The 21,188-nt window shown below is 38.3% G+C and overlaps 2 protein-coding genes across 2 annotated transcripts; one reads left to right on the top strand and one right to left on the bottom strand.

Moving 5' to 3' along the window:
* Positions 1 to 1,669: 1,669 nt before the first annotated feature.
* On the top strand, positions 1,670 to 10,203 carry mat2aa (methionine adenosyltransferase II, alpha a). The gene is made up of 9 exons (XM_054612357.1): positions 1,670 to 2,045; positions 3,585 to 3,662; positions 4,343 to 4,465; positions 4,999 to 5,111; positions 5,255 to 5,398; positions 6,094 to 6,312; positions 6,577 to 6,759; positions 7,288 to 7,421; positions 7,523 to 10,203. The coding sequence occupies exons 1-9, from the start codon at positions 1,952 to 1,954 to the stop codon at positions 7,623 to 7,625; spliced, it is 1,191 nt and encodes a 396-aa protein (XP_054468332.1). The 5' UTR covers positions 1,670 to 1,951; the 3' UTR covers positions 7,626 to 10,203.
* Positions 10,204 to 10,748: 545 nt separating this feature from the next.
* On the bottom strand, positions 10,749 to 16,050 carry LOC129102092 (prosaposin). Its single transcript, XM_054612053.1, has 10 exons — positions 15,932 to 16,050; positions 15,760 to 15,818; positions 14,799 to 14,873; positions 12,703 to 12,831; positions 12,454 to 12,564; positions 12,270 to 12,350; positions 11,942 to 12,125; positions 11,531 to 11,589; positions 11,385 to 11,443; positions 10,749 to 11,282 (listed from the first exon to the last, which is right to left on the bottom strand). The coding sequence occupies exons 1-9, from the start codon at positions 15,981 to 15,983 to the stop codon at positions 11,399 to 11,401; spliced, it is 795 nt and encodes a 264-aa protein (XP_054468028.1). The 5' UTR covers positions 15,984 to 16,050; the 3' UTR covers positions 10,749 to 11,282; positions 11,385 to 11,398.
* Between the last annotated feature and the right edge of the window lie 5,138 nt (positions 16,051 to 21,188).

Here is a 21,188-nt window from a genome sequence, read left to right on the forward strand (position 1 = left end):
GAAATTAGTTGAGACGAAAGAAGATCTTTAGGTTTTTACAGAGACGTGGATAAGCATGCCGTGGATAACCATCTCTTTTGTGTTCGACCAAAGATCAACACGAGAGAAGAAGACAAACACATTGCACACACAAATACATGTCATCTGTTGGGCAGCCAAAGATAAGGCTACTTATCACAACTGCATAGTTCACAAGAAGCTGGCTGCAGAAAGAGAAAGAGGCAAACCTAAATCTTCATTACAGATGCCCTCAAACAACTGTCACTGGGTGTGTTTTGTTCCCTGTCCACATACTGAGCAGAAATTAAGTTTGATTTCTATGTTGTTTGGTAGGGAAGGAGATGAATACTGATGTGAGATGTAAATAGTGGGTACCCTCACCTCTTCAGTCCTTTAAAAACCCCTTAAAACAGGCAAAATAGTAGATACTATTACATTTTTGGGACCTTTACAATCTGTAAAAAAAGCGAAACACTTGATACATTGACCTATTTAGGCCTCTTGAAATCTCTAAAATAAGTCATGATACTTTAATGTTTGCAGACCTGTGAAATTCTTCAAATAAAGATACCTTATATACTAGATACCTTCATTTCATCAACCCTCCAAAAATCCCTAAAAAAACCTTAAAATTTGCAAAATGCTGCTGTATTATAACTTTATATCTGGTCTATTCAAATCTATTTTTATGGCCCATCTTTTTTATCTATTTATTTTTCAAAATCTAAATGTTTTCTTCTTTTATATTTGCTTATTGATTTTGAATGTCATCCTAATGCTTGTCTTTGCCAATGTAAAGCCTTTAATTGCTACTCTGTCCAGCCTTCAGGCTCCAATGAATTCTTCAAACAAGTGAAATACTTGAAATTTGCATCTTTCAAATTTCAAACACACATAAATCAGGCAAATGCTGTCTCAAAGCGATGCAGAAAAACTAGTTCATGCATTTGTCACCTCTAGACTAGATTACTACCATTCCTTATTATCAGGCTGCTCTAATAAATCTCTTAAATCCCTCCAGTTGATCCAGAATGCTGCAGCACGTGTACTAACAAAAACTAAGAAAAGAGATCATATTACTTAAATACTTGTTACTTTCACTTCCCCAAGCCTCTCAAGCTTACCATATGTACATTTTTATTTTTCCACCGTTTAAGGACGATGGAAGGCTCTAAATGTCTCTAAAGCCCCTAATCTGTGATGGTGCATCAGAATGAGCTTTATTGGCCAAGAATGTGTTTTCATACAAGTTATTTAACACTTTTATGTTGCTCTGTGTCCATTCTCAGAAATAGACATGCAGCATACAGCTCAAACAAGAATATATTTCATTTACATACAGTACCAGTCAAAAGTTTGGACACACCTTCTCATTCAACTACTTTGAAGAATCTAAAATATAAAACATATTCTGGTTTGTTGAGCATTTGTTTGTTTACCACATCATTCCATATGTGTTCCTTCATAGTTTGGATGTCTTAAATATTAATCTACAATGTAGAAAAAAAATTAAAATAAAGAAAAACCATTGAATGAGAAGGTGTGTCCAAACTTTTGACTGGTACTGTATGGTATTTATAAAAAAAAGTAGGATGATGGAGTGATGCAGCAGGTTGCTTATAAAAATGTTGAAACCCTTCTCTTAATTACACCACGCCCATTTGCACCACGTGGTCTGAGCTCAGCAACAACATTGGCTGCAGAGAAACGACTCGAACGGTCTGAAGAAGTTGCTCCAGTCTTATGAACACAGCTGTCCAATCCGGTCTTCACGTCACCCGGGGGGGAGCCGAAACTTCAAGCAACGTGCCCAGATTTTGAAGTGGTCATTGTCCCAGACGGAGACCGTAAAAAAACACCCCAAAAAACCCCTGCCCGGTGTCTTTACGCGGGGTATCTGAACGGCTAGCTCATCAGCTAACAGTGTGTGTGTGTGTGTGTGTCGGCTAACATGAACGGGCAGCAGAACGGTTTCCATAACAACTCGCTCATTGATGAAGACTGCTTCCTCTTCACGTCGGAGTCGGTCGGAGAGGGACACCCAGGTGAGTTTGTAAACTGTAACCACGTGTCTGCGAGGTGGTTAATTAGCCTGATAGCACCCTGTTAGCCTCCGGAACAAGGTCATGTAGTGAGTGGTCAGCGTGTTGTTGTGTGTCAGCTGTCCACTAAGCTTCCTGCTCATCCTCTCTCTGCCTCTGTCAACAGCTACACCATTTATTTTTTTGTATACAAAAGCAAACTTAAACACGCCAAATGCTTCTTGTATTCAGTGTTGTTTTTTCTAATGTTCTCCTTAGTGGCTAGCTAGCATACGACGTTGCATCATTTGGGTATCACCTGTGATGGAGGTGACACGTGCTCTGTGGCTTCACGAGCGTCCAGGTTGTTATTGTGCGGTCAGAGGGAGATGTTGCTTTGCCAAACTTGTGACTGGTACTGTATGTATATTCTATATACATACAGTACCAGTCACAAGTTTGGACACAACCTTCTCATTCAATGGTTTTTTTTTTCTTTTTCTTTTTTTTCTACATTGTAGATTAATATTTAAGACATCCAAACTATGAAGGATCACATATGGAATGATGTGGTAAACAAACAAATGCTCAACAAACCAGAATATGTTTTATATTTTAGATTCTTCAAAGTAGTTGAATGAGAAGGTGTGTCCACACTTTTGACTGGTACTGTATGTGAGATGCTTTAATGTCCTCGGTATTGTGCTGCCACAAAATCCAAACCATATGCCTTAAAGTCTGTTCATGAGCCTCATAATGCACAATACACATCAGCTGATTGATTTCCTATGTTCAGAGTTAAACATTGTGAGCTCAATAACTGCACTTTGACATAGAAAGTAACAATCATTTCTATTGTACTCTCATTTGCCACCTATCCCACTTTAATACAATGTTCAATCTTTGTTGAAGCTGCTTTAAGAGATTCATCTTTATGGTCATTTTAGAGCCTATAGTCAGCTCCATTGCAACACATAATAGGCTTACCAGTGGTCCTAAATATAGGTACTGCAGGGGCTGCTGCTCAACTATGGGTGTAACACATTCACATACGTCATAGTTGACAATGAAAGTGCCTGAAGAGATCTCGACTAATTATAAGCTTCTACATGTCCTTTACACCAACACAGCGTTTACAGAGGGCGGATCAGCCTAAATATTTGTAATAAATATGGAAAGTAATTTTTTTTTTTTAACATCCGGTCTTTTTTGTTTTACTGGATGTACGAGAAAATTCTTTGCATGCAAGACAAATTAACAAATTCATGTTTGATTAATTAATTAATTAATTTATAAATGTTAATTTTAAGAATAGTTTATTCATTTCTCCTTGCACCAACATAAAACCTTCTTGGTGTAAACTAATTCTGAATGTTTTTATTTTTAATGGAGTGAAACTCAGCTTGGTGGAGAATCTTTTAGCCAAATTAAATGTTATATTAAACAACAAATAATAAGTCTTCTACAATGTGTGTATATTTATCAATGAGCAAAATGGAGGCATTGCCAGGTTTACGTGTGTGTTTGCAAGAGTTCTGAAAATTCTCCTGTTTTATTCCACAGATAAGATTTGTGACCAAATCAGTGATGCCGTGTTGGATGCACACCTCAAACAAGACCCTGATGCCAAAGTAGCATGTGGTAAGTCTTTAAAAAAACAAGGCAGGCTGACCACAGAGGCTGTCGTTTATTAAGATTTCAATGTTGAAACTTACTTGTCCACACAATCGTGTAACATTTTGCATCTTTTGTTTTTGAGAAATATTTGCTGATGTATCTTGTGGTTCCTGTGAGGTATAGGCCCATTTCAACCAAACTGTACTGGGAACAAGGGAGCCCCTGGAAGTAAACTTAGGCCCTATATCAGGAACTAAAAGTCCCTGTTGAAGATTTGATAGAACATTTTTGAAATGACTATGATGTGCACACCTGAATACACCAGCCATAGAGAATTTTGATAGCGGGAAAGGCTTTAGGTAGGGCAACTTTCCTGTTTGCTATGACAACCTGTCTAACCAGCGACAGTCATACTACCATATCAATGAGAGCTCAAAGCCTTTAAATGGAACATAAAATGTCTTTGCCACAAATACTGCAGGTGAGTTGTTTTAGGTTGTGTTGGACATCATGCAACATAAGCTTACTATTTTAGTGATAGAACTGCAACAATTAGTCTATTCATTAATTAATTAAAAGCAAATTAATCTCCAGCTACTTTGATAATTGAGGTGTCCTTAATTCCCTTTCACCTCTGTGTTCTTAATTATCTATTACACTTAGTCTTGCCCTTATCCCTCCCTCGCATGTCATTGTCTTCTCAGAAACTGTTGCTAAGACGGGGATGATCCTGCTGGCGGGGGAGATCACCTCCAGGGCCAACGTTGACTACCAGAAGATTGTCAGGGACACAATCAAACACATTGGCTATGATGACTCCTCCAAAGGTACAGTGATGAAACTTCAAAGCCCTGAGTGTAGTTCATTTTGAGACTCATGAAGTTAAAGCAACTCACTTAAGTACAAACTTCAGCATTATTCAGTGGAATGATTCAATTACGTGTCAATGAATATTACGATTTACACATAGGATTGCATTAAATCTTCCAAAAGTATTCATCATTTCAAGGGAAGTACTAGCAGTGGTATCAGAATATTTAGTTAGAAGGATCCAACATTACATTATAAAAAGTAGAGAGAGTCAATAACCAATCGCTAACTATCATTATGCACTGTGAACAAAATAATAATTTAGTAGCCTTTAGGGTGTGAATGATCTAAGTAGTGTCTGATATTGTTTTTGGATTTCCCTATATAATGAGTAGTGAATAAGTGAAGGTAAAACCAGTTTGGCAATTTTTATCAGGATGTGCTTGAAGTTCTGTTGCCAGCTTTTAGGTTGAAGTTCATTTTTAAATGGGGCTTGGTGAGGATTGACATGTGAAACCGGTTACTGAGGTTCAGTTGTCTTGTTCAACAGGCTTTGACTATAAGACCTGCAATGTGCTGGTGGCTTTGGAGCAGCAGTCCCCTGACATTGCTCAGGGTGTTCACCTGGATCGAAAGGAGGAGGATGTGGGAGCCGGTGACCAGGTCGGAGCGTTCACATGTTTATGTTTGTGTTTGATCCGCAGCTGGGGAACTGTAGCCAGAAATGTGGTGGTAACAAAGGTTCTTGATGTTATGTTATTTGGACCCCATATTCATGCTGTGCTTTGTTACTGCACCTCTCACAGGGTCTGATGTTTGGATATGCCACTGATGAGACTGAGGAGTGTATGCCCCTCACTATTGTCCTGGCTCACAAGCTCAATGCCAAGATGGCTGAATTGCGCCGAGATGGGACATTGCCGTGGCTCCGACCCGATTCCAAAACTCAGGTAGGACAAGGAAATGATGCCTCCCCTTGCACAGAGTCCATCTGCTTTACTTACAAGATAAAACAATGAATCAGAATCACATTTATTGGCAAAGTATCTGTGCTCTGTCAAGGAATTTGACTCCTACAGGAATATGTTTCTTTCCTAATTTACATTTTTAAAGACATAGTGCAGAGACGTATTGCTAGTACTGTAGATGAGCTTGATTACTTTCATTATCAGTTGATACTTTTTGTCAGTTTTATAGGCTATAAGCTGTCAGAAAATTGTAAATGCCAATTTGCAGTCCAGAGTGATCTTGTTTTGTCTGACTTTAAGTCCAAAACCAAAGCTATTCCATTTACAACTAAATGAAACTAAGGCAACTACCTCCTTGCAACAAATATGTTGCCACTCTAAAGTTTTGGGGGATTTTAGAAGCAATTTAGTAAAAACCCAATTTACAATTGCTTATTTCCATTATAATGTGTTAGGCTGTTACCACGTGGAGGTCAACACAAACGAAAGCTGGCAACAGAACTTCAAGCACATCCTGATTTAAAAGTTGCCAAACTGGTTTTACCTTCACTTATTCACTACTCATTATATAGGGAAATCCAAAAACAATATCAGACACTACTTAGATCATTGGACTGTAATTACTTCCTGGTAATTATTTTTTAATGTTTATTTTTCATTGTTTGTTTTCCCCTCAGGTGACTATTCAGTACCGACAGGATCAAGGAGCCATGGTGCCGTTGCGTGTCCACACCATTGTGGTCTCAGTGCAGCACGATGAGGCTATATGTTTGGATGAGATGCGCAAATGTCTGAAGGAGCAGGTGGTGAAAGCGGTGGTTCCCAGTGTCTACCTTGATGATGAAACCGTCTATCACCTGCAGCCCAGTGGACGCTTTGTCATTGGAGGACCGCAGGTGAGACAAGAATGCTTTTAAACCGTCTACCTCTTTAATACCCCTGCACAGTCACACCAAGTTAAAGTGACGTTATAGATTTCAGTGAACACATGATTTCAGCGAACACATGTTCAGATCTTATTATGTTATGGTACGTTCACATGACAAAAAATGTAATTGCTGTTCTTAAATGCTTCGGTCAAAATGAACAAAATCATTTAAATCAAAATGAATTTGTCTTTACCGTACACAAACCTCAAAGTCCTGCGTTTCTTCTCGCAGGGTGATGCTGGTCTGACTGGGCGTAAGATCATTGTCGATACTTACGGTGGCTGGGGTGCCCATGGAGGCGGAGCCTTTTCTGGGAAGGACTACACAAAAGTAGATCGCTCTGCTGCCTATGCTGCTCGCTGGGTGGCCAAATCTCTGGTGAAAGCTGGGCTCTGCAAGCGTGTGTTGGTCCAGGTTAGTGTACAATAAATCACAGTGTTAAAGGGATAACTTTCCCCAAATCTATGTATTACAGTGTCAAAGACTAAACCCTTTAAGGCATCTGTTAAAAGTTATTAGTTTGCTAAACACAGAGAGCAGCGACTGCGCCCAGCTTGAATTATTCGCTCACACACGATCCGGTTATCTGCCAGATTCTACTGAAAGAGTGGTTTGTGAAGTTTTTTTTCTGCTCTGAAGATTTTTCTTAAGCATTCAAACTGTGTTTGTTTGTTTGTTTGTTTGTTTCTTCCTTCCTGTCAATAGCTTATTTAGTTTGGGCTTGTTATTTTTAAAGATTCCACCATCTATTTTGTATATTTGTCAGGGTGCCTCTAGAGCCTAACTGCTACTGAATATTAAATGAGAGTATAAACAATAATTCAGCCATAAACGCAATAAAAATGCCTTAAATTTGGCTACCAATCAATTATTATGCTTGCTAGTTTTTAAAAGTACTTTTTTGTTTAGCAAAATATGTAATGTGGGCATAATCTGTTTCAGGTATCCTATGCTATTGGAATTGCCCATCCACTCTCCATCTCCATCTTCCACTTTGGGTCCTCCCAAAGGAGCGAGAAGGAGCTGCTGGAAATTGTGAAGAAGAACTTTGACCTCCGTCCAGGAGTCATCGTGAGGTATCCTGTGGTATCAAATTCTAGATTTTAGCTGACAAACATGCAGTGAGGGTAACATATGCTTCTGGTTTCTATAAATTATTATTTTGTTTTTGTCTCAGGGAACTCGACCTGAAGAGGCCAATATACCAGCGCACAGCAGCTTATGGTCACTTCGGCCGTGACTGCTTTTCATGGGAGGTGCCCAAGATGCTGAAATACTGAACCCCTCCTCCTATCTTTGAGTGGGCCTTAGATGTACTACAGATAAACCTGTCTGTCTACCTCCCTCCTTTTTCCTCCTCCCCCCTCTTCCTGCTCACACACTCATCACCATCGCATCACCACATCACCACAGCCTCTACGTCATAAAAATATTCCCTTCCTCCCCCTGGTAGTACAGATCTTTATGAGATAACACAAGTATTTCCGTTGCCGATATTAATTTGAACAAGCATGTTGGATAAATTGTTGGTACAGATTTGAGCAGTGCTGCCAGCTTTTATTCATCTTTTTGACACTGCTAGCTATGAGTGGATTGACTTAATCTCTGCAGTATATATTTAAGCCATATTTATAGCAGATTTCCAAATCAAGCATATGGGTATTGATAAGACATTTCTGGTATTCCTCAGCTTTTTAAATTCAGAATCTCACTAAAGTTATCAGTGTTTGGAATCCTATGTTGCTTTTTCTTTAATGGCAACATGTTATTTCCCATTTCACCTAACTTTGTTGGGTTAATAGCAGTTTAGCTTTGCAAAAACATCCACTCTGTTCCCCCATACCCTCACCCCCCTGAAATTTTGTCGGAACAAAAAGTGTCAAAAATGTCTCAACTTACACAAAACCTGCTAATTTCTTCATTTGTGCTGTCCCTTCAGGCCATTTTTTTTTTTCTGACGTTTTACAGAGAAGTCAGAAGCTGCTAATGACCTTGTGGTTATGTTGGGCTGCGCGATGAAATCACTCCATTTTTGTAATTTATTTTGTTGGTTTATATGCCATGTGAATGTTCCATATAATGTTGAAGGCATCAGTGTTCTACTGACCAAGATAAAGGCAAGGTGCAGTTCTCCCTTCCCCCTACCTGAGGCTGACTCTGAGTGTAGCTACAGAGAAACTCGGCTCAGTCGCCTCTGGGACGGGGCTGCCTTTATCCAGTGGCAAAATGTTCCTTCCTTGCTACATGACCAGCAAGTAAGGACAACTGAGTGATGTGTGCCACAAGTTTTTGTATCTAAATGCTGTTTTCCTCTCAGACGCACATGTTTAATGCCCTGACACGTAATTATGAGTCCCACTGCTCGTATTGGCAAGACCCGCCCTGTGAAGCCTGGCCAATCCTAGTGCTTGAATGCTGCCCAGGGCGGTACTTCCCAACAAGAGCAGTGGGATTCATAATCAGGCCGTCCTGACACCTTTAGTCTCACCTGCACACAATGTGAAAGGTGGATTGGCACGGAAGAACATGAAGAGTAGATCCAAAGACGGACCAAGACGGTACACAGTCAGCTTAGTGGATGTAAGACATCGTATTACTGCTTTCGTCTTCTCAGCAGAGTTAGTTTAAGTGCACATGAGGACGTGGGACCATTTGAAGTGATTCACAAACATAATGGAATATATTACTGCTTTGTTTGTGGATTTTGAATCTTCCACTGGAATTGCACGGCAACATTTGCTCTTAGAGTTACCAAAAGTGGAAAGGCCTCTATTTTGATGTTCAATGTATAGGAGTCCCGAAATGAATGTTGAGCTTGCAGCTGAAGCTTTTCGTTTTAAATGATTAATTAACTTTTTAGTAAAGAGGTTTTTAAAAACATTCTATACACTTTACCCAATGGATGGCACAAGTCTGATATTTCCTCATTAGTTCCCTTGAAAAGATCCTTATTTGTCAAGGTTTTCCCTGCCATTGTTCTTTTTAAGGCTTTTTGTTGAGAGTTTAGTGAGGAAATTCAGATAAAGAGAAAAGATGTGTTCTAGGGACTAAATATGCACAGTATATGCCTCCAATGTTTCCCCAGTGGCCTTTCTCCTTGACATGGATCCTCACAATATAGTTGCAGAGATAAGCCTAAACCAGCTGTAAGCTTAAAGGTTGTTATTCATCTAAAATTCCCCACAGTTGGTACTTTGTCTGAGCTGTGTGCGCAGTTAGTGTGTCCTTAAATGTCTTCCTTGTGTAGCTAGATGGCACTGTGTCCTCACATAAACTGAAATTAAGATTTTCTTTTCTCTACTCTGATAACACTGATACCTCATCTTGAGTTTGGCTCCTCTACACTCAGCTTGAGTGTACTGCAGAGAAAGCTCAGATAGGATCTGTTAGAGTGGTGCTGAGAGCTTTTTAAAAAAGTAATCTATGTCCTGAGTGGTCATCTGGTGAGACGACTCAACCTCCCAAAGATATTTTTTTTCACGATATGTTTGCATCCTTTAGCTCATCCACAGAAGAGACCAATGATTGGTTGGTGTTGTACAGAGAAACCAGCCTGTTTACATGGTCTCATGTGGGGGGTGTAAAGCATTTTTTTTTTTTTGTGTAATAATTTTTTTAATAATAAGAAGTAAGTCTGTTATTGTGGGTGCTGAATGTGAAAAAGTGCCTTTTCTCATTTTCTGCAATGCCCGTATCCCCTGCCCCCTAATGTCTAACTCCTTACCTGTTGAATCCTCCCCCAGTGTCTACCCTGAGGTTGATAAATCTCCCTCTTCAATAATTCATGCTGAGGAGTCTGAATTGTTGCGTTTCTCTCTCAAACCCTTTAAAAATAAACTGCACTCTACTTTGTGCTCATTGGCTGTGCTTTTGGCTATTTATTTTGTTTCACGAAGAAGATTCAAGTGATTTAATTTAAAGGTCTCAGTGTACATTTAATCAAACCTTGCTTTATAACAGCTAATAATTAGTTCAAATTATCATTTGTATATGAAGGTTCGGCCAACAACAAATGAGAAAAAAGTTGTAGATGGAAACAAAAATGGTAAAACATGAAGGCAGAAGTAGTTATCACTATTATAAAGCTCTTAAGATGATAACAAACCCTCGGGCAGAATATAAATTCATTGACACAAAACCTTGAGAATAGTTTATATTCTTGCTTTTATACTTGTGTTGATTAACCTACAAACATCCTTACGCTCAATAATTTACATTCACTTCTTTACATTAAAACAACATATACTAAAGTAAAGGTTTAGAAACATTACCACAGAAATTGAACTTTTACAAACACCAGGTTTGGGTTTAAGACAACTTAAAAAAGTTGCGTACAAAATACAGGGTGCTGATGTGAAACTATTGGAAAGCCAGTGTATGACAATTTAATACAGAGAAGACGAATGAGAATTTTTTTAAAATGCGCTTTTATTGGCAGAATATAATACCTATCCATTGATATGAATTAAACTACATTTAGTCAGATAACTCTTCTGAGATAATCTGACTGCGTGAAAGATTACAGGAAGAAACTTAAGTGTATGAAGCCCTGAAACGTTTTATACAGAGGTCAGTACAAAAAAAGTAAGTACACAGAATATTTGTGAAGACATTTTCTTTTTTTTTTTACAAATAATTCAACTTTCTGATCCTACAGCTGAGCTTTCATATCTGATCCACATTCATTTTACATCAGAAGTTCAAATAATCCTTTTGTCATGATATTTTGTAAAACTAAGTCCTGGTTTTCTTCACTCAATGCAGATAGTATATACTGAGCAAAATTGCAGTAAGATATGAAATCAGTATCAGAAAGAAATGCTATCAAACAGAATGGCACAGGTGTCAAGCAGTATAAGTAATATATGCAGTTTGATGTTGAAAGATCTGGGTTGTCCATGGTGACAATGAGTTTGACTCATTAATTTAGGCCCACCCTGAAATAGAAAAAGTTGGAGATATTTCATGTGGCCTTATGTGTTCTAGTTTTAACAACGCAGATATAAGTTCTCACAAAAAGGACAGAAATATTCACCTACCTTAACATTTAGATCTAGTTGAGAGGCTTCCAGGCAAATTTCTGACAGTAGAACAAAGTCTGCATGAAGTAGACAAATAGCAAATTTAGTCACTACTTAGCATTCAGAAGCTAACCCAGTTTACTGCTTGATAGTCTTTTACTTACTCCACATTTGAGGGCAGTCGTCATGTCTCTGCACCTGTAGGTGGCCAAAGTGCACGGGTCTGAGAATGCAAAAAACAGGAGCATTAGAATGATAATTGATTTGTTGAAAGACTGCAAATCAGTTATTTTTGATAACTGATGAATCATCCTTTATCAAGTAATCATTTGCTTCTTCCAGCTTCTAAAAAATATGACCAAATATGTCCGTTTTTATATAATTGTAAATTGAAGAGAGCTTTCTCACAAGGAGGCCATTTTAAATAGCCAAACATGTGTAACACACTAATAATGGTTGCATTAAATGTAGATGTACTACTTCAGGAGCCTTAGTGTCTGTCCTGCTTGCTCACTGGCACAAAAAACCGACTGAAAAACATCTTCATAGGTTTTAAACTGGAGAGGCAGACTGACCTACATGAGGAGCCTCCTGCCCATTACACATGTGGATTAGAGCGCAGATGGCCTGAGGGGTGGCATAGCCCAGGATTGCATCCAGCACCGTCTTGCCGAACTTGTCAATCACGGCCTCGCACTGATCCCGGTAGGTGGAGGGCAAAATATGACAGATCTCACCCAGAAGCTTGACCACGGCCTCCTGCAGAGAGGAAGGTGCAGTGTTTCACCCAAAAGTTGTCAGTGCTGTCTGGAGGCATTCGGGTGTCTACTTACATGCACAACCGCATGTCTGTGGTTTTGCAGGATAAAGAGATACTTCCTCCTTTGCATGAGCGTAACTCACCTCAGTCCTTTCTTTAGGGAGCATGTCCTCCAAAGCCTTGATCAGAAAAACACAGAAGGAGCATTGTGGTGGGGTCTGCACCTGATGGACAAAAAAAAGGTTGAGGGAGTAAAACACAACACACAAACACACACACAAATATTTTATTCTTTGCATGTGTCCCTCGAACTTGTACTTCACTTACATTTTCACTTTTCACAGCAGCCTGAAGGACCTCCTTGACGAAATAGCTGAGCATCTTCTGCTCGTCAGAGGAGCCACAGAGTCCAATGGCTTTGCAGACCTGCTCTGGTTTCTGCAGAGAAAGAGATGTGTTTAGGATAGACATCTCATCAGGAACACACCGACAGCAAAGACTACAGGATGCATTGATTCCATTTATTAATTATTCTGGGAAATTCAACCAAGACGATCAATCCAGCATGCAACTTACCACCACACCTGCAATGAAGGTGATGGCCAGTGGAAGCATCTTCTCCACCTCATCTTTGCAGAGTTTAGCAGTACTAGCTGGTCCAGGCAGGTGGTCACACAGATTTTCAAGGCCATCCATAATCTTTTTCTAAAAAGGAGCGCTAAATTAGGTGTTGTGTGTTCTTTAAACCTCAGGACAAAGTTATATTATATTTACATTATTGATATAAATCTAAACATGATCTTTGATTTAAGGAGACATGCAACAGAATTCCCTCTGCCAACCTATGTCAAAGGTCAGAGGATCGCATGAACAGTTTAAGTGCTATTATAAATAACTTTCAAATTTCCTGTCAAAATTACATGCATTGTGATAATGTCTTTTATGTTATTAAATGAGACAGTTTTTCTTTCTTAAATCCAATGGTATAGACTGGAGGTTAACAGCGCCTGCCGAAGTTGCAAAACATTAAACAGACAATAAGGTAGTGGCCATACAAAGTCAATTGCATTTCATCTTTGACCAACAGGCGCAATGCAAAGCCAGTTGCATAATGATTGGTCAAAATAACCCTTTAAAGGAAGAATGGTTGCTTTTACCTCTGAGGCAAAAACTTAAACGAGCTGCCTAAAGCAACAGGCATAACATATATTAAAAAACACCAAATAATTAAAAAATATAATTTTTTAAAGCAAGAGTACATTTTATGGACTTCATTTCTGATCTAATCGAATAAGTTTTATATACTTTTTCCATGACAGTGAAGCTGTCACCAGTCCCCGCCCCCCTCGCCTGTCAGCCAATCACGTGCTTCCTAGCAAGCTCATCAGCGAGTTGTTAGCTAGCTAGCACCAAACAAAAGTATTAAAAAAGAGAAAAGTATCTTTTTGAGTTGTATCCCTCTTCACAGAACATGATCAGAGTCAAAAGGCTTCCGAGGTAACTGAATTTAAAAGCGAGGATCTTCCGTTAACACCACTTTAATACCAAATAAAGGTCCAACCTAGACACGTTTTTAGCGGGCTAGCTAGGTAGCATCTGTAGTGAGGCTGTAGCTAACAGGAGCTAGCTGGTTAAATTGCAGCTTTTGTGACATTAGGAACTAAAAACAAACCTTTGTAAAAAAAAAAAAAGGGGGGCCTTTTTGAAACCTTGCTTTGATGGAAATAAACTAAAAAACAGCTTCATAAGTAGTTGAGTTATTTATGTCTTTAACACTGTTTTATTTGGTAGTACCATGCACCATAGTGGTATCTAAGCATGCAAATGGAGAAGTTTTATGTGATGCCATTTGTTTTGTGTTGCTCATAGCAAAAGTACATGTTACAAAGCACACCTCTCTGTGAAGACCTTGTAAGGTGTGAAAATGTTTAAGACTTTTAAAATGATATTTTTCTATGTGTTACACATACTAAGTAATAGGTCTTATATTGTACACTATGTGTTGTTGCATCTTTCCACTTTGCTTTGTGAAGCTCTCTGTAATTGATAAAATTGGTAAATAAAATGTATCTTGGTAAAATCACTGAACTGGCACTTATTTTACTGATCTTTTTTTTCTGATCACAGCTATACCATCCCAACTGACTGGTATCAACAAAATAGAGGTAACGATGAGTTGTGAACAGTCTTTCTATAATGATATGTGGTTCAAAATAGATAATACAAATCACTGAAATTAACCAATTTAATTTTTCTCTTTTTGGACTCAGATGGGACTCAGAAGAAAGAGGAACTTTGTGCTCAGGTGAGAAACAGGAACTGGTGTGAAATTTCATTTCAACTTTTTAATAGACAAAAAATAGGAAGTGACTTCGCACCAAAAATAAAAAAGGGGATCTTTATTGTTGTGCATGCTTGAATTTCTCAGAATTTTCGACTGAAAATAAATCATTTGCACCTCTGAATGTGAAAATGGGCGACAACTAATAAAAAATCTGGTGAAATTTAAGTTTTTTTATTTTTATTTAATGAAAACTATTCAGCCACAGATCACATGGGGATAGCACAGTGTGTGTTTTAATATTGACTTATGAATATAGACATGCACAGTATCAATAATAATATCAGTGAGCTACTATCAGTCTTTGTGCTTCGTCCGCTATTGTACTCACCTGGAGGTCTGCATTGGAAAACATGTCGGCAAGGAGTTCAAATATTTGGGTGCAGTCCTGGCAGACGTCCCCAGTCTGATTATAAAGTAAAAGTCACATAATGAAGATGAATTAACACCTTAAACTCATTTAACCACTTACACACACTGGGTGCCTCATTATTGGTCTTTGCATGCATGAGATTTGTGAAGGGTACTTCCTGATGTTCATTGTATTTTATGAGGAAGAAACTCATGTGTGGTTGGACCAGGTTTTCTAGATTCAAAGGTGAAACTAAAAAAACACATGTGAAAGGTTTTTACTTTAAATATTCTACTTGAAGAGACTTCCTGATTTTTAAGAAATGCAAATCTCAGTTCTCACTGTGACGGTTGGACTCACACTATATCATCTTGAAACTAGCTCAACTTCTGACATATATATTTACATATGTATTTATAACATATACTGTTATACTTACATATACTTTTACTTTGATACTTTAGGTACATTTTGATGATAATACTTCTGTAATTGTACTCATGTAGGATTTTGAATTAGTTATTATTTTACTTGTAATGAGGTATTTTAGTGCTGTATTGGTACTTTTACTAAAGTAGAAGATCTGATTAATTCCTCCACAACTGTGAAATAGAGTGTTAAATGCATTATAAAACACAGTTGTAGCACCAAATATACAAAATACTTTCATAAACCTTTTCTAGTTTCTTTTCATTTCTAATTTATGGGAGATCCCTGAATCTCTTGTAATTTCTTGTAATTAAATGTATTTGTTGCTTGAAGTTATATTTGTTGGGTAAGAATGTACTGAGTGTGTGTTATAAGTCTTGTCTCAGTACATTCTTAATCGGATAAGTTTTATACACATTATACTTTGAAGCTGCGCATCGTAAAATATGTGTCTTTTGTTATTCATGTTTTGAATGTAAAATATAACAAGAAATCAAAATAGTAAACTTACTGCTCTCAGGGCATCTGGAGCATTGTGCAGACCATAGATGTTGAAAGCCGAAGTCAGACCTGCAGGGGGAAATATTTGTCAATAATAATAATCATTGTAATGTCTCATCACTTGACTGTTTTACTATTCACTTCATAATTCCTCATCAGAGTAAAATGAATTATAGTCTCACCACAGCCTTCAAGACAAACGAAGACAATCAAGGCAATCTTGAGCACGGCCATCCTCTCTTATTTTCTGGCGTTTAGTTGAGTGTTGAGGTCTGTACAGGGAACTGTGAGTGTACTGAAGCTTATATGTGACAGGACACCCCAACAACCACATTTTGATGGGTGGGGGTTGATAGTTTGTTCACTAAGATAATGGTTTCATATTCAGTTCCTCACACCAAAGTGCAAACATTTTTTGCATTTTAAAGACTGATGTATTGCAGTTACGGTATATTTAAAATATGCAGTAGCTGCATTGTTTCAGCTACATTTTGGTTCATTTAAATTGTGAATTCTGAGATATTTTTTGTAGTTTTTTCTATAGAATATTTGCCACTCACAAAGTGGCAATCAGACAAATCAAACTGAAAACATGAAACTCCTTTGCAGCGGTAACTACAACTACTTGTATGTTTCACGAGACCATACACTGATTTCTTATCTCCGTTTTGGTCAAAAAGAAACTCAAGATTTTATGATCCCCTTGCTTTAGAACGGCCCCTTCAAAAGGCAGTCAGTATCCCCTCAAATCTGTCATCCTGAATCTCAAGTCTGTGTTATGACAACTGTTTACTTCTGCTTCTGGTTTTTATGGTTATTTTTACATTTAAAGCCGCTACAATGTGCAGCACTTTTTTAATGCAATAGCTTAATTTTCCTACAAACCAAAACGCTTTGCTATTAGAATAATATGAACGATGCTTTATAAGCAGGCTGCGCGGTGTTGTGGTGGCTAGACTGTTCTCCCCATGTGAGCGTGGGTTTCCTCAGGTTTCTCCGGCTTCGTCTCACGGTGCAAAGACATGCAGTTTAGATAGATTGATAACTCTAAATTGCCTCTAGATGTGAGTGTGAATGGTTATCCATCTCTATTTGTCAGCCCTGTCATAGTCTGGAGACCTGTACCCTGCCTTCACCCAATGTCAGCTGGGATCTGCTCCAGCCCCCCGCGACCCTGAACAAGGTAAGCGGTAAAGATAATGGATGGATGCTATATAAACGTACAACAACTGTACATAAAGGGGCTATATCATTTTTTACTATTCAATTTATTGCGATGACGTGCTAAATGCCAGCATGTTAACATGTTGACATTTATTATGCAAACTTTAGGCATTTTAAAATGAGAACTTTAGCATTTGAGCATTCAGTCTCAAAGTGCAGGTTGGTATGATCGAGGGCTCATTCTAAAGTATATATTTCAGCTTGTAATTTCGCAAGCTGCACAAAGTCTGACAACGTTGAGCAACACAATTGAGTTTGAGTTGTCCACTGAACAGAGTAAGGCTCAATCCGAGTATCCACACTCACTCCGTACCACAGTCTAATCACAAAGTGCTTGAGGTATCTCGCAGACATTTAATGCACATTTTCTGTAAGTCTGCATTTCTGAAGACTTTGCCCAAGGGAATTACACACAATTCAAAGCAATGGGACGTTAAACACGGGTTAACAGTGGAAGCGTGGAAGCCAGAGACTTTAAGAAACTGTAAAAAAAAAAAAAAAAAAAAAAAGAAGAAGACATGTGGGTTCAGCCTGGCATATAAAAATGTACACAGAAAAATTAAGAAGGAAAGATTGAACATAAAAACACATGAAAGCAGAGGAGTGCAAGCAGAAACTATAATACACAGATGTATTCATTAAATATTCAATTTTCTCATTGAAGCTGTTTTTTGGCAAAAAAGAAAAAAACGTTATTTGACAGGTACATCTGATCTCGTGAGGCAGAAGCCTGGAAGACTTTCAAATCAGTATGAGTAAATAGTATAATAAATACCTACAATTGTACATACCATGTTAAAGCTAGGGTGGGTAATTTCTTTACTGTAATATTTGGCAAAACTGTCCTAATAGCCAGTCAGCTATATGTAGGTGAAGTGCTCTGAGAATATCTGCTCATAACTTTGCTCTCCCCTGCCTCTGTGGGCCGCACCCAAAAATTGCCACCGCTCATGTACACTTTGACCAATCAGAGCGAGGCTCCGATTCTCCGTTCTTATTGGCTGTGGGACTGTCCGGTCACCTTGGCAACGACGTTGGTGCGTCCCTGCGTGTTTCGTCTTCCTATCAATGTAACTGAATTCACATGAACGCGCATAACTGACGTTCGGTGGGAGGAGCTACAGCAGGTAGCGTGGCAGGGAGAGGCCAGAGAGCACGCGACGGAATCTCAACGGCTGTTTTCTCCAAAATCGCCCACCCTAGCTTTAAGATGTTGTCTAGGTAACATGAAATATTGCAGCAAAGGGCTGTCCCATTAGTATTCACACAATTTCAAGTCCTTACAGCCTCTCAAAATCTAGAATTTAACAGATGATATCAGTTAAACCCCTGAGGGTTCAGGGTTTCAGGCATTAGAGGGGACATTGGGATTGGGCCTATAAATGTTTTTGATGTGTATCAACATGGTTGCCTCTCTGGCGCCACCCTCAGGCTAAACTGTCCACATGGTGAGGGTCTGAGAATAACAAAGCCATCTCCACTTTTCTTAGATCCTTCTAACATTTTTACTGTGCGTAATTAAAGGTACAGCCTCAACTGGATTGCAGTCTGACTATTGTTTCTTTATGTTGTGAAATATAACACGATTTGGAAGTTTCCGGGATAAGTCTCTTGGCTTATCTTTATGACCAGTTGTTTATGGTAGAACAAGTGTGTAATTCCAGTAATTCTAATCTCTGCAGCAGCTCTCAGAGAAGTGTGCCTATCTGAAATTGTATACTATGCAGTGATACAAACCAGCTTGAGGTTACTATGTTGGCTATTTCTGCACCTTCACACCATAGAATTGTACTTCCTGTTGAGCATAAAGTGAAGTAAGCGGCCTATAACTTACTTGAAAACAAGAGGTGCTGAAAGAGACTGACATTGTTCCTATGCTGTCGATTGTTCAAAGTATTTGGCGTCACAATGGTTGTCTTTGAATAATAGTGGGCGTGATTCCATGACAGCATTGCACATTTTGTTCCCGTCGTAGTTTCTTCCTTCTGACCTTTTGAGTCGGGGCTTTTTCTTTGTGCCAGCTTTGCTTGTGAAATCTCTTTGACATTCTTTGTGACCGAATCTGCACATTTAAGAAGAACTCCAGCTGAACTATAGGCTTTTCTTTGCTAAGTGTGTTTCACATGAAACATGGCGATGCTGCAGCCATTTTGTTTGTGCTGTTTTCGACTGAGCTGAGGACAACGATCCCCCTGAAATATAAACCAAACTTCACAAATTAGAGCTGCAATTTACTAATATATTCATCTAATCTTATATTCTTTGTGTTTATCCACATTATTAACACATATTTCTGAGATTCAACCAAACGTCTATGTGTCTGTGATGTTTGAATAATGCAGACGACATGAAAACAGTCACAGAGGTGAAAACATAACATCACCAAAACTATTAGCAAAGCAAAAAATGTGGCCAAGCTTATTGACTTGATTAAGTGTAATATAGGGTGGAGGCAGCAAGGTGCATGTATCAAGGCTGTGGTAATAACAGTCCTTACAGGCATGTAAGAAGTGTAATAAGATAATCTTTTATTAATCCCACAGCGGGTAGATTTGCAATAATACAAAGATAAGGAATAAACTACCACAAACACAACCCAACCAAAAGAAATCTGGCATTATCACCCAAACATAAAGCGTTCTTGCAAACTCACTGCGTATTATATGCAGTGAATATATCAGTAACTTCCTCAAACTGGCTTTTAGCAAGACACTATAAAACTCATATAACACAGGTGTCTTTACACTCGGGTCACATAAAATGCATTGACTGCTGTTTATTTAATGGCATAAAAGGCCTTTGTATTCTTAATGCTTCGGTGTACTTGTCAGATGTGGTGCAGGACACGTCTCGACTGTTCCTGCAAGCTCTTTTATTGCAAAGTTTGTCTTTTGTCCATGAATTTTTTGTGAAGGACTGATGTTTAGTTCTATTTCATATTAATTTGCTTTGTGCAAATTGTGTCTATGTTCATAAGGCCTCAGGTTTGCACATGGATAAACACATAATCTCCTGCACTTCTTTTCTAGCTTTTCATATGCATGGGGTTTAATGAAAGTAATTGGAAATAGTATAAGATTTCCTGAATGTCGGGAACTCCTTTTAGCGTAATCAGTCTGGTGGAAGACACCTTGAATTTATTATCTCTGGTTCCAACTACACTGCTTCCTTATGATGTTGATAGTAAAGATGAGGAGTGTATCTTGCAAATTTTTAAACCAAGTAAGTATTAGCCAAAACAAGCGTAAATGACTCATGCATTGCTCAAAAACAGCCCTTCTTCCTGGAACATGGGGAATTACACTTATAATTAACAGAACTGGGAGGCATTATTAAAGCCACAGCGCACTAAATTATCATCAACAAACCCTGACGTTTTTTCAATTCGCATGTATTGTTGCTTATGAAGTTCTTGCTCTTTTGACTGTGCAGAATTGTTGGTAGATTGTAAAAGCAGAATTTGCCAACAGCACTCTCCTGTCAAATACATAAACGCAGCTTTCAAACCAATCCACTGGAGAAATATGATTTCTTGCTAAACCCTGAGGTTGACCAACAATGTTTCAGCCATTGCTGTTAGTTTCTGCTTTTTATGACATCCTGCAAAGAGGGAACTGGGGACGATTAGTGCAACTGTCCTGTGGATGTTGCAAACACGATGTGCTGACAGAAAAGTGACCCTGCACTTTTTTAACAAACAGGCAAACCTAACTCTCATTGAAATTAATGAGAAAAAAAAGTGATATAGAATATTCTTTCTTTTTCATTAAAACTTTTTATTCACCCTACGTTTCCTTTACATATTAAAGTAAATTACTGTAAATCACTTGTAGTCACTGATGCTTTAGCATGACGTGCAAGATTTATTTTTATTTTTATGATGTCTGTACAACCTCTTCCTCAACTTTTCAACAATGTCTACTACAAATTAATCCATTACATTTTACAGTTGAAATGTAGCCCAAGGTTCAGTGGGATGACTGCTGAATTTACAGGTGGATTAGGATTCAATCACTCGACTCCTGATTCAAAACATACGGTCTAGATAAATAAATCCATAATCCAACATGATCCTGTAGTCTCAGCTGTGTGTGTTTGTCTACAGCTGAAATCTCTAATTAAATACTTGATGTTTTTTTCATAAATAATGAGAATTTTTAAGGTCTTCTGGTGTGTTTTTGGACTCAAATAGTACGTTATGTAATACTCTCCTCA

The sequence above is a fragment of the Anoplopoma fimbria genome, chromosome 14 (genome assembly GCF_027596085.1).
Source record: "Anoplopoma fimbria isolate UVic2021 breed Golden Eagle Sablefish chromosome 14, Afim_UVic_2022, whole genome shotgun sequence".
NCBI classification, from domain to species: domain Eukaryota; kingdom Metazoa; phylum Chordata; class Actinopteri; order Perciformes; family Anoplopomatidae; genus Anoplopoma; species Anoplopoma fimbria.

Excerpts from the sequence above, each read along its gene's own strand:
- mat2aa (XM_054612357.1), top strand. The coding sequence starts at position 1,952 with ATGAACGGGCAGCAGAACGGTTTCCATAACAACTCGCTCATTGATGAA. Across the intron at positions 2,046-3,584 it reads GGTCGGAGAGGGACACCCAG|ATAAGATTTGTGACCAAATC; the intron begins GTGAGTTTGTAA and ends TTTATTCCACAG. Across the intron at positions 3,663-4,342 it reads TGATGCCAAAGTAGCATGTG|AAACTGTTGCTAAGACGGGG; the intron begins GTAAGTCTTTAA and ends TTGTCTTCTCAG.
- LOC129102092 (XM_054612053.1), bottom strand. The coding sequence starts at position 15,983 with ATGGCCGTGCTCAAGATTGCCTTGATTGTCTTCGTTTGTCTTGAAGGC. Across the intron at positions 14,874-15,759 it reads CTCCAGATGCCCTGAGAGCA|ACTGGGGACGTCTGCCAGGA; the intron begins GTAAGTTTACTA and ends CTTTATAATCAG. Across the intron at positions 12,126-12,269 it reads TCCCTAAAGAAAGGACTGAG|GAGGCCGTGGTCAAGCTTCT; the intron begins GTGAGTTACGCT and ends TCCTCTCTGCAG.